Source organism: Dama dama, chromosome 25 (genome assembly GCF_033118175.1).
Source record: "Dama dama isolate Ldn47 chromosome 25, ASM3311817v1, whole genome shotgun sequence".
Taxonomy (NCBI): domain Eukaryota; kingdom Metazoa; phylum Chordata; class Mammalia; order Artiodactyla; family Cervidae; genus Dama; species Dama dama.
The window spans coordinates 9,143,589-9,157,037 of record NC_083705.1 but is presented as its reverse complement, the minus strand read 5'-3'; the positions used below and the strand labels follow the sequence as shown (position 1 = coordinate 9,157,037).

General features: G+C 52.4%; 1 protein-coding gene across 2 annotated transcripts in view; it reads left to right on the top strand.

Moving 5' to 3' along the window:
• SLIT3 (slit guidance ligand 3) overlaps window positions 1-13,449 on the top strand; it is a 722,104-nt gene that overhangs the window by 663,793 nt on the left and 44,862 nt on the right. For both annotated transcript variants that reach the window (XM_061129412.1, XM_061129413.1), the window contains 2 exons: window positions 1,802-1,926; window positions 9,469-9,566. In XM_061129412.1, coding sequence (XP_060985395.1) covers window positions 1,802-1,926; window positions 9,469-9,566 — 223 coding nt within the window. The remainder of the gene's footprint in view (window positions 1-1,801; window positions 1,927-9,468; window positions 9,567-13,449) is intronic.

Sequence of the window (13,449 nt, the reverse complement as noted above, 5' to 3'; positions counted from 1 at the left end):
TAAGTCCCTTGCTGCTATTTCTATGTATTCCTCATTGACTTCTTTCCTTACCTATTTTTGCATAGTTGGGAAAATCTTTAACCTGAATTTTTTTACCCAACATTCTTAGAGCATAAGCATTTTCCCATTTTACTATAGCATACTTTGATCTCATGAGATTTTGATTGACTGCAATTATCATGATAACAAACTACTACTAGGTTCTTATTCTATGGCAGGCATTCTGTTAAGCAGTTTTTCATGTATTGTTCATTTAATTCTCACTTTCCATGGAGTCATTTAATTTGCCAAAATGAGAAACCTGAGGCTTACTGAGGTTAGTTGACTTCTCAAGATTACACTGTTAAGAGAATTCCAGGTCTTACCAATTCCAGAGCATGGTCTTGATCACCAAGCTGTGACACTCCACCATAACTCCACAGGAATTTAACCAGTTCCTGAGTTTGAACTTTTAGAGTATTTCCAATTTTTTTTTCCTTACCTTGGCTGCATAAAAGTCTGTCTCTATTTAAAATTACATCCTTAGATAAGATTCAGAGAACAGAAATTACTGAGCCAAAGTATATGATCATTACAAAGGTCTTCACATTTATTGCCAAATTGATTTCCAGAAAGGTTTGTAACCAATTTTCACTCCTAGTAGCATCGTTTGAGTACAGTTTTCATCAGACCCTTGCATTATTTTTTCTCATTTTGTACTCATTGCTAATTCAATAGGCAAAATATTGTATACCTTTGTATTTTGCCTTTGGTTATTGGGGGAACTTTTTTTTTTTTTCCAAAAACTTACTTTCCATTTGTACTACACATTTGTCTGTTAATGTCCTTTACTTATCTCCTAAGGTCTCGATATTTATTTTGATTTACAGATATACTTTACCTCTAAAACTTCATTATGTCCCTGGAACACAGTTTCTCTAGAACAGACAATGCCCTTTTCTTCAGTGAAGCCAAGACTGAGCCAACTGGCGCTGGTTCTCAGTCAGGCCATTCTGTTCACCACCCCACAAATGGTCAGACTCACTCTGGGGTCAGTCTCAACCCAGTCTCCAAACTGATGACTGTCACCTCAGGTCCTGAAAGTCCTGCCACGAAACAGGGCGTGACCATCCAGGACTGTCCACGCTGGCAACAGTGGGGCACAGCCCTTGTGGAAAGCTCTGTGCAGGGACGTGACCCCTCTGCTCCCAGCCCTGATGGCCGAGGAGCACAGGGCGTGGCTGAAACTGTCACGGACGCAAAATACACTTGAGCCCAGCTGGCCACTGTGAGCACCGTTGCTGCGTCTCCCGGGCCGTGTCTTACCTCTTCCTGCCGACTCAAGGGCTCTGTAAGGAGGACTTCCTCTGTGTGCCTTTGACCCAGGTTCTGAGCCCTCTGTAGCCTGGCACAGACTACTCTGTGGGGAGAGGTGTTTGGGGAAGGAGGGATGGGAGGTCCCAGTGGAGCCTGGGCCTGGAGCTTCCTGAATATAAAAAGATACACAAGGGGTTTCTAATTATGGTGCATTGTTTGCAGATTAGCACCAAAATCGGATCAGGCTAATTAGAGTAATTGATTTGACTGAGAAGTGCTTCTGAATGATGTCCCGCTGTGATTTTTTTCCTCTCTGGATGATGACTGAATTAATGGGACTCTAGCTGGACTGGATGCACTGGCTGGAGAGGGCCAGCCGCCGTCTGGACAGAGATGAAGAGAGCCTGGTGGCTGACCAAGGAAGGAGCCAGGGCAGAGGAGAAGGGAGGGGTGGCAGCGAGCCTACTGGGGGACCGCCTGCCAACTCTCTGTGGTTTGCCGTCAGGGCCGGTGGACATCAACATTGTGGCCAAGTGCGACCCCTGCCTCTCCAGCCCGTGCAAGAACAACGGCACGTGCAGCCGGGACCCGGCGGAGCTGTACCGCTGCGCCTGCCCCTATGGCTACAAGGTACGCAGGCCACCCCCACCTTCCAGGCTGCTGGGGGGCGCTGCGCCCTGCTGACCATCCCTTCTCCAAGGACAGTGCATAAGTCCACTTTACAGCTGACCCCAAAGCAGTATTTGTCAGCAAACCCCCAGAACTGGTGGGGCCTTCCCCGTGGTATCACATCCACGCCAATCACAGAGGACCTCATGTAGTCTTTTTTTTTTCCTTCAGTTTTTTGGGGTTTTTCCCTCCAAAGTTTAAACTTTTTATTTTATATTGGGGTATAGCCAGTTAACAGCGTGATAATTTCAGGTGGACAGCAGAGGGACTCACCCATACATATACGCATATCCATTCTCCCCCAGTCCCCCGTCCCATCCAGGCTGGTACGTAACAGTGAGCAACGATCCCTCTGCCATACAGTAGAAGACCGCTATAGTCTTGACAGTGATGCAGTGAGATGGGGAAGAAATGTAATACTTGTATTTTCTTACTTGAACGTGGGCAGATTAAGTCTCAGGAGTTAATTTGCCTCCAATTAGAGACATCCCTCGAACCCACCAGCATCCTGACTTCCTTACAGTGGGATTCCTGAGTCTCCCCCACCCGCGGCCCCTCTCTGCTCTCAGAACAACCAGTCCTGAAAGCGCTGGTTCCAGCTTGAGGAGGTTCAAGGATGGGGATTAACAGGCCTACAGGCTGCCGAGTCAACCTTCCCTGTTGACAGGCTCAGCACAGCCAAGCTGGGATGGACATTTCAGCTCTCCTGTCCTCCCTGGACACCCAGGCTAATTCCAGAATAACCCTTGCCTCCTTCCTCCTCTCCCTGCCACATCTACAGCACATTAACCTCTGGAGAGAATGGAAGAGGTCCCATGCACTCTGCTGGGCACTTTATTCATCTTTTCCTCTGTGAGGAAGGATTTATGAATTTTCATTTTACAGACATGGAAACTGAGCCTCAGACCTGTTGAAAGAGCTTGACTCAATGTCCCAAGCTTGTAAGCAGTCGGGTTGGGTTAGGACCCAGGGCTATATGATTCCTGAGCCCGCCCCCTTCCCCTGGAGGGTTTCCTGGATAACTGAGCCCTTCAGCGTGCCTCACAGGGGCCAGCAAAGCCATGACTGGGTCCTCTTCCCCACAACCCTCCCAGCTTCCCAGATTCCAGCATCCCAGGGCCCCCATCGGAAGGCTGTAGGTGAACCGAGAGTCTGTAGCCAGTGCCCAGACCGTCTGAGGCACACACCTGGTCCAAGCTGAGTGGGAGGGAGCTGGCAGCCCTGGTCTTCTGTCCCCAGGGGGTCTGTGGGTATCGTGACAAGCTTGACAGGCAGACTGGCTCTGGGCAGCAGGCCTCCGAGGTGGCTTTCTCTGCTGCAGCCACGCCCCCAGTAGACAGTGTCAGAGTGCCATCTATAGGCCTGAGACAAGACAGCCAAGGGATTTCTTTGAAGCTGGGCAGACGGCTGTCCCTGCCCAGGCAGCCAACCCCAGACACACACACACACACACACACACACACACACACACACACACACACACACACACACACACACACACAAGCTGGTCCCAGCCCAGGCAGCCAACCCCAGACACACACACACACACACACACACACACACACACACAAAGCTGGTCCCAGCCCAGGCAGCCAACCCCAGACACACACACACACACACACACACACAAGCTGGTCCCAGCCCAGGCAGCCAACCCCAGACACACACACACACACACACACACACACACAAGCTGGTCCCAGACACACACACACACACTTACATACATGTGCTCAGTTGTGCAGCCAACTCCAGGACCTCAAACTCAGGGTCGTCCCAGACTCCTGCCCCCCCGCCCCCCACACACACATATACACCCTTACATACATGTGCTCAGTCGCTCAGTCATGTCCAGCTCTTTGTGACCCCGTAGACTGTAGCCTGCCAGGCTCCTCTATCTGTTGAATTTTCCAGGCAATAAGACTGGGATGGGTTACCATGCCCTCCTCCAGGGGATCTTCCCAACCCAGGGATCAAACCCATGTATCTATGTCTCCTTCGTTGGCAGGCAGGTTCTTTACCACTGCACCATATATGTATACATATTGTAGGGGAAGACGAGAAATTAAGCAGACACACTCCAGAGACCTGGATCCTCACATTCCTTTATATTCAATGGAGAAAACTCAGGTTATGGATTTATACTGATCAGCAGGTGTCGATCCCGGCTTTGTCATTTCCTAGTTGTGTGGTGATAACCAGAGGCTTCACCTTAGGCTTTCCATCTGCACACTAGGATAGGACCCATCCCAAAGTCTTACTGTGAGAAGCAGATGTACAATAACACATGCAGTGTACCTAGAACAGTACCTAGTATTCAGTAAGTACTCAATAGCTGATATATGGCTGCCTTTTACCTTCAGCCTACTGCTGGTCCCTAATGCCAGGGTGGTGGCTCTCGGGAACAGGTGGTTTCCCCGGGGATTATCAGTCTGTGACACTGAACTCCCAAGGAGTGTCTGCTGCTTTCCTAGAGCTGTGACATGTATTACATCCCCAATTCTGTACATGTGTAGTCATCTTTTTAAGCATCGACTATGCACCAGGCACCTGGACCTCATGCATTTATTCCTTCCTCTGCTGTTTATAATCACCTTGTGAGGTGGGTGGTGTCATCCCTATGATAAAGATAACTACTTCACACGCTTCAGTCTCATTTCCCTCACCTTAAAGTTGGCCTGAGTCTGATGGTACTGGAGCCAGGCTCAAAGACCCAGGCTCCTTGCCGTCACACTTGAGGACAGTGTGAAGCTTGCCTGGCCCTCGGTGTCAGAGCAGAGTGCACCCCTGGGGTTCCTGCAGGATACTGCTATGTGTTTGGGTTTTGCTTATAAGATCCTGAACATCTTGCCCATTTTGGAAGAATCTGAACAGAGATTTTGATGTTTAGGAAGTTGAAGGGCGCAGGCAGGTATAAAGTACATTGCTGCTGCTACTGCTCGTGGTGATAGGATGATGCTGGTGGTGGTGACTATGGTGATAGGATGATGCTGGTGGTGGTGACTATGGTGATAGGATGATGCTGGTGGTGGTGTTGACCATGGTAGCACTGTTAACATCTGGCTTTACTGAGTGCTTACTGCCTGCCGGCCGTGTACTAAACAAGCTACATGCATTATCCTGCATGGTCCTCATCAAAGCCTTAGCCAGGATTCAAAGCTCACAGTCAACTGGTTCCAAAATATATGCCCTCAGCCCGTGCATTCACTGTCCATTGGCAACACCATGACATGGCTGCAGAGGAGGGTCCTTGGCCATTTATAATCTGCCTGCATCTCCAGGACAGGGAAATACACAGGGTGCTGGTGAAAAGAATACCATCGGGACCCTCTGGAGCCTGTCTCTACCTGACATGACCTTGGACAGCTCTGGTTCTCCTCCCCACCCGTCTCAGGCTCCTCAACAGTAAAATGCAGCAGACTGAACCAGAGGGGCCCCTTAATCGCATATTGATCACACTCTTTTTGGTTACGCCTGCTTTCCTTTCTGCCAGCAGAGTGATTGGCGTAGTAGTTCTGGGTGAATTGCTAAGATGACAACAGTCACCAGACAGCTGCAAAACGCAGCTCAAAGTTCTAGCATTTATCTAGCTGTTCCTAGAGATCTGCATGTTTCCAGTGACTAGTGAGTGACCTTGAGAGGCCACAGTGTTATAGAAATAGCATGGCAACCACTGCTGAATGTTTAGTAGCAGCTACTGTACATCTGTTATAATGCCAGGTCCCTGAGAAGCAATTTAAGTGCATTGTCTCACTTAATACTCTTAACTGTCCTCTGAAAGAAGGACAATCTCTTTTGATAGATGAGGATACCGAGGGTTCAGAAAAATTGAAAAGTATACCCACGCTCACACACCCGGGGAACACATTCGCGAAATCCAGAGCCCAGCCCTCTCTTGATGCAGAGACTATGCTAAGCCCTCCACCAGTAACTGACTCTCTGTAGCCTCACTTTCATCACCTGTAAATGGGGATAACCATACTCACTGCAGAGCTGCTGTAAGGATTAAAAGGGGTCACGTGTGTCTTGGCCTCCTCAGTACCAGCATTCAGCAGACACTTAACAAGGCATAACTCTCACCATGATTCTAGGATTTGAGAACATAAAATGGAAATTTTGGCTGATTTTTTGCAGCCATTTAGCTTCATGCATATATGTTCAGTGTCTCAGAATAGTGCTTCTCACTCTTCGAGGTGTACAGAGACCTTGTTAAAGTGCAGGCTCTGATTCATTAGATCTGAGATCGGGTCTGAGATTGTGCATGTCTAACAAGCTTCCAGGGGACACCAGGCTGGTAGTCCAAGGACCACTCTTTGAGTAGCAAGGTCTTAGAGCCACCCTGCTGGCCCCATCTCAGAAACAGGACGCCAGTGGAGTTAGTTGTTTCCAAGATCCTGTAAAGGAACCTAGAAGTCCTGGCCAAGTCCCAGTCCCACCTCTACCACACACACACCATAGGGAGGGGGTCATGGGAGATAACCAAGGAACGTTACAGATCTAGTGGTTTGAGCAAAATGAGGCTCAAGAGAGTAGAACTAAGCTAACTGGCCAGGTGTTAACAATGGTGATTGTTTCTGAAGAGCCTGTAAATGATAGAAATCCCCACCTCTGGGCCCAGGCACCATATTGCCAAATGCAGGCTCTGCTTCCTGGATTCCAGTGCCCTGTGGCATCCGGGGCTAGAGGAGACACTACCTCCACCCCTGCCCCCCCCCCCCAGGGGAGGAATCCCCCGGGAGACCCTGGGACTTGCAAGTCCCCAGAGCAAAGACACTGGCCCAGGCAGGAATCAGGGAGGCCATGCCTTGACCTGCTCAGGCAGGCCCTGCAGTCCAGGCCCGTTTATCCACCAACACACAGACACACACAGACACACACACACACACAACACATCCTTCACCATTCAGTTGCTATTGCTGTTTAGTCACTAGGTGGTGTCCGACTCTTTGTGACCCCATGGACTGCAGCCCACCAGGCTCCTCTGTCCATGGGATTCTCCAGGCAAGAATCCTGGAGGGGGTAGCCATTTCCTTTTCCAGGGGATCTTCCCAGCCCAGGGATCGAACTCAGGTCTCCTGCATGGCAGGTGGATTCTTTACCATCTGAGTCACCAGGGAAACCCAAAAATCTATCTCAGACCCCTATCATCATCATGGTCTGTATCTGAATAGCTCTTATTTATGAGCTACCGTTATCTGCCAGGGTCAGGTGCCTTAGATGAGTATGATTTCTAATCATTTGTTAAATCCATACAATAGGTATTATTATTGCCATTTTACAGATAATGAAAACAAGTCTCAGAGAGAACTGGTAATTTCCTCAATTTAGCAGCAGCAGTCAGACCAGCATGTGCGCTCAGATCTGCCTACCTGCAGAGCCTGTGCTTTGAGAGAGGCAGAGTAAGCGCCCAGCGAGCAGTTCCCAGAATTGGCTTTGGACTGGATGTCTGGGTTCAGCTGTGCTGGTTCCACATACCGCTGTGCGATAGTGGACCTATTGCCTCACTTTCCAAGTCCATCTTCCCTCTCAGTAAGAGTGAGGGTAAAAACACCACACCCATATTGTAGGGGTGTTATGAACATCATACACCATTGTGAATGTGAAACTCAGCATGAGTCCTGGAACAGAAACTGTACTCGGAATATGGGAGTGAGAATGAGCACTGCAGTTTCCATCGACACACGGGCTTGCAGAAAGGGACCCCATGTTGCTCTGGCTTAGGATAAGCCCAGATCCCACCCCAGATCTCCCCTCCGAGAAACCTGTGACGGCACGAAAAGCAGCGGACAGATGCAACCCTGCCTTCCGGCTGCTGGAGGCCGGACCTGAGGCTGCAGAGCTGAAGCAGTGGGAGAAGGCAGAGCCCAGGAGGGTCCAGCCAGGGAGCCCAGTGCCTCTCGTTGCGGGCACGGGCAGCAGTGGCAGAGTGGGAAGGAGGGTTTTCTTGGGCAGATGGTGAGCAGGTGGTGTGGCAGTGGGAGGGCTCCCGTGATGGCCCCCGCCTGGCCCCACGCCCACACTGAGCCCACAGCCCAGAAGCAAACGCAGCAGACATCCCTCTCCTACCCCCAACCCCCGCCGCCAGATTGCACAGGTCATCCCGGAAACCGGCTGCCAAAACCTGGGTGCAGTGCTGGTCCGTCGGTGCCATGGGAGAAGCTGGTGGCAGAGGACCAAGCCTGGGGCAACTCCCTGGGACGGAGGCCCGTCTCTGCGGTGCCTGTGCCCTCACTGTTCCTCCTCCCTGGCATGCGCCTCCCCACCTGCACACAGTTGGCACCTTCTTGGCTCACACATCCCCTTCAGGGTGCCTGGTACAGAGAAATCCCACTCTGCCCAAAATTTCTCTCACAGGGGGTCTCGGGGTAGCCTACCATCAGGATCACCCAGAGAACTTAAGAGCAAATAGCAACACCCATGCCCACGTCTGGACCAATCAGAGACAACTCCCTGGGGGCTTGGCACTTTAGGCCAAGGTCTGTTGACCACACTTCAGCCATGGTCTACCCTCCAAGTTGTAGATGACAGTTACGCCTCAGTGAGGTTAGTGATAATATCATCTACTGGCATTTATAGAGTACCTACTATGTGCTAGATGTGTTATGTAATATTTTAAGCACTTCCTTATTGAAAGGTCTAGTTCAACTCTGGTAACAGCTCTTTGAGGTAGGCTTGTAGAAGTTAAAAAGCTAATACAAGGTAAAGGTCAGCCAACCAGGAAGAGGTGAAGCTGGGAGGTGAACCAGCGCTTCCAGGCTCCAGAGCCCCTGCTCTCGGCCTGTGGGTTGGGACGGTGAGGAGGGGGCGCAGTCTGGGCAGTAGTGAGGCTGGCGCCCCGGTCCTGAGCTCGGCGCTCGTCCCCCGCACCGTGCGCCGTGGAGAGACCCAAGGCGGGGGCTCCGTCGGGCTTTCCCCGGGTCACACAGCTCGCTTGTCCCAGAGCCCGGGCGACCGCCCCCTGCCCTCACCCCAGAGGGAGCTGGGAGCCCGTGGGGCCTCCTCGGCATGGCGGCCGCGGAGGGCCTCCCTCACGACGCGCTCCTCTCTCTCCTCAGGGCAGAGACCGCCCCCTGCCCTCACCCCAGAGGGAGCTGGGAGCCCGTGGGGCCTCCTCGGCATGGCGGCCGCGGAGGGCCTCCCTCACGACGCGCTCCTCTCTCTCCTCAGGGCAGAGACCGCCCCCTGCCCTCACCCCAGAGGGAGCTGGGAGCCCGTGGGGCCTCCTCGGCATGGCGGCCGCGGAGGGCCTCCCTCACGACGCGCTCCTCTCTCCCCTCAGGGCAGAGACCGCCCCCTGCCCTCACCCCAGAGGGAGCTGGGAGCCCGTGGGGCCTCCTCGGCATGGCGGCCGCGGAGGGCCTCCCTCACGACGCGCTCCTCTCTCTCCTCAGGGCAGAGACCGCCCCCTGCCCTCACCCCAGAGGGAGCTGGGAGCCCGCGGGGCCTCCTCGGCATGGCGGCCGCGGAGGGCCTCCCTCACGACGCGCTCCTCTCTCTCCTCAGGGCAGAGACTGCACCGTGCCCGTCAACACCTGCATTCAGAACCCCTGTCTGCATGGAGGCACCTGCCACTTGAGTGACACCCACAAGGGCGGGTTCAGGTAACAGCTCACCTGGGCCTTCCCTCCCGTCTGCCTGGCGACTCTGCGGCAGCGGAGGAAACCCAGCTGCGCGCCCGCCTCCTGCGGCCCGCGCCCCGCCCAGCCCTCGGTGTGAAGGACTTTAAGGCCTTGCCTTCCTTGTAAGGCAGCTACTGCTATCCCTGTTGTACAGACAAGGAAGTTAGGGCCTCAAAGGGATAAACTGTTCGTCTGCAGTTACACAGAAAGTGTTCAGACTGGCATCTGAATTCAGGGAGTCTATCTCCAGAGCCAGGAGGTCTCCAAGGGAAGCTACAGTTGCTGGCTGAAGTCACAGCAGGATAGGGTAATCAACAGCTCAAAAAACCCGCCGGCCTGGAAATTCCACTATTCTTTCCTGTGTTGATTACATGCTCATTATGTGCCAGGCACTTAACTCTAAATTTCATTTAAATCCTCCCAAGGGGGAAAAAAAAAATCCTCCCAAGGACCGAAACCGATACAGGTCGTTCCTGTCCCCATTTAACAGATGGGGAAACCGAGGCACGGAGATTGATTTACTCTGGGTCACATATCCTGACACTCATCCCTGAGTCTTCCAACCCTGCTGTTTCCTCCCTGGCCTAAGAGCTCAGGAAGGGAAGAGGTAGAAGACACTTAGACTTTTTTCTCATTGTCTTTGGAGCTGGCCCTCTGGGCCTCTGCCAAACCTCCTGCGCCTTCCTGCTTCCCACCCACCCCTTGCGGCCTGCTGATGCCCAGTTTCCCGGGCTCTACCCTGGCAAGAGCAGATCAGGGGGCGCGGGCCCATGGGGCACCCCCAAAGCGCCAGGGGGTCAGGCAGCAAAGGAAGGGGCACTGGGTGCCGTGCTGCGTGAGGAGGTCGGAGCACTCAGGTGACAAACAGTGAACAACCACAGGCCCTCTGGCCGGGTGACTATGTGGTCTGTGAAAGAAATTCAGCTTCTGGGTGCCAGGTTCTCCCTGGGGAAGACAGCTGCCCACATCTCCATCTGCCAAGTCAGCCCCATCAAACTCAACTCTGGAAAAGTGAAATTCAAGGCCGAGCTCATTTTCCTGCCTGTAGCGGGCCAAACCACCCACTCTCCCCCATTGAGAGTGGCCGTGAGGAGAAGCCACCCAGAGCGCACGCAGCAGTGGCCACGTGGCCTCAGCCAGGAAGCACTCCTCCAGGACCGGAGAGCCTGGCCCCGTCCCCACCCGCGTCGTCCCCAAGAGGCCGGGGCACCCCTGCAGGTGTCACTGCCCTCTCTGCGGGGACGCGAAAGGGTCTGTCTGCACCCTGCATCGCTGAGGAAATCCAGATGAATTGGACTTTTTAGGACTTAATTTTCAAGGAAAACGGCCCAGACCTACAGGGTTTGGAAAATGGGCTGCAGGGCTCAGGCAATGAGGCCCCCATCCTGGGATGCATAGCTTGTGTGGGGCCCCCCACCCCGCCCCACCACCCAGGGCAGCACCTGGCAGGCTGGCATAGGGAGGGCCCCTGTGCTCCCGGGTCCCTCCTCTGTCCAGTGACCTCAAGATGCCATAACAAAGGACCGCAGGCTCGAGGGCCTGGAACCAAAGAGCGGCTTCTCACACAGCTCAGGAGGCTGAGGCCCGGCATGGAGGCCTCAGTAGGGGCACACTCCCTCTGAAACCGGGAGGGGCTCCTTTCTCGCCTTCTAGCTGCTGAGGGTTGCTGGCAGCTTCAGGCATTTCTTGACCTGCAGCTGTGTCACTGTAGTCTCTGCCTTCAGCTGCACACACAGCCTTCTCCCTGGGTCTGTGTCCACATGACTGGCTTCTCTTAAGGACACCAGTCATGTGAGATTTGGGGCCCATGCCACCCCAACGTCACCTCATCTTCAGTTAGCTCATGACAGCTGCAATGACTCTGTTTCCCAATGAGGTCACGTTCTGAGGCTTGGGGGAGGGGGGTTAAGATGTCAACATATCTTTTTGAAGGGACACAATTCAATCTGTGACACCTCTGACTAGTCAGAATTCTGGAAGCATCACCTACCTCTTCATCCAAATGCTTCTCCGGTCTTGAAACATTGACTGTCTGCTCACACAACAGGCAAAGGCTGGCAGGGCTGGCTGGACAGGAGATGTGACTTGCTGTCTGTCCACACAGCTGACACAGTGCTCTTGAGATATCTTTGACATCCCCTCTTCCCTCCTCCCCCCACCTCCCACCAGGTTTCCAGTGAGGACAAAAGACTTTAACCTCTTTCCCACCCTTGGTCCAGTCCATGAGCAACCTCTGCTCCCTTGACCAGCCCCTGCTTACCCCACTTTCATGCAGTCCTAAGAGTCCTAAGTCCTCTCCGAGGAGAGTCAGAGGAAAATAACTCATATCAGGAAAATAGGCAATGCTATGTTAAACCAGTGCTATGTTAAACCTTCAGAAACCTGCCCCCGTGTGGCTCTGAAGAAATGACCTTCTTCATGAATGCCCAGGGTCCCTAAGAGAAAGAAGAAGAAGAAAAAAGAGAACAGAGTTAGAGTCAATTTATTTTGCTCCACGAAGAGTTGAAGAACTCAGACCCGAGAATCCTTCTGCCTGCCTTTTGTAGAAAATGTGACCCACTTTTCAGGTCATAGAAAAAAGGACATTAATTTGGATTCTAAGGGAATTCCCTGGTGGTCCAAGTGATTAAGACTTGGGCTTTCACTGCCATGGACCTGGGTTCAATCCCTGGTCAGGGAACTAAGAGCCCACAAACCACATGGGTGCAGAGAAAAAAAGAAATAGGGCCACAAAAATCCACTTTCTATTAGTTTAGTTTCAAATGGAGAGAGGCCTGGGATTCTTGGTCTGAGCTGGAACACAGGACCCTGGTCCCTGACAAGGGGGGTGGCCCACGGGAAGAGTGAGATTCCTGTATTGTTCATTTAATTTCATTTAATCAGACTCTCATTGTTCATTTAATCAGACTCTCATCTTCCACCTGCACCCTCTCAATGCCTCTCACCCCTTGTCATCTGCCCAACCTTTAGCAATACTGACTGATTTTTTTTCTGACTTATTATCGAACATGCAGCCTGACCCTGGGGCTGTGGCCAAGGCCAGGCAGAGGAGAGGGAATGAGGTTTGTATGCAAGAGGTTTAACACTGCAGGGACAAGTTAAGGAATTGCGTCATGCTGGTCTATAGTGTTTTTAACCAGACTCACCAGAAAGTGTTGGCAGGAAACGTGTCCTCCCACCCAACCCCCTCATCTTCCAGAAGCAGGAGTGGGCTCAGAAGTAGCAGGGATACATGATAGGGAGAAATGTCATCCCTGAGGGAAGGTTAAGGAGGTGTGTGGTTTTGTCTAGAACAAAATCTAGCTAACATGTTCTCTGTGCTGTGTACCCCTCTAAGCGTTCTCCTTGTATAATCTCATTTAATGCCTACAATCACCCTGGAGGTAGATGGTACCCCCAGTCAACAGATGATGAAACACATGTGGAATTTAACCCAGGAAACTTGGTTGCAAAGCCTGATCTTGGCCACTAAGTCCTGCTCCTCCTCTCGATTAAAAAGCTGCCCTTGAGTTCAGTTCAGTCGCTCAGCCGTGTCTGATTCTTTGAGACCCCATGAATCACAGCATGCCAGGCCTCCCTGTCCATCACCAACTCCTGGAGTTTACCCAAACCCATGTCCATTGAGTCGGTGATGCCATCCAGCCATCTCATCTTCTGTTGTCCCCTTCTCCTCCTGCCCCCAATCCCCCCCAGCATCAGGGTCTTTCCAATGAGTCAACTCTTTGCATGAGGTAGCCAAAGTATTGGAGTTTCAGCATCCATCCTTCCAATGAACACCCAGGACTTATCTCCTTTAGGATGGACTGGTTGGGTCTCCTTGCTGTCCAAGGGACTCTCAAGAGTCTTCTCCAACACCACAGTTCAA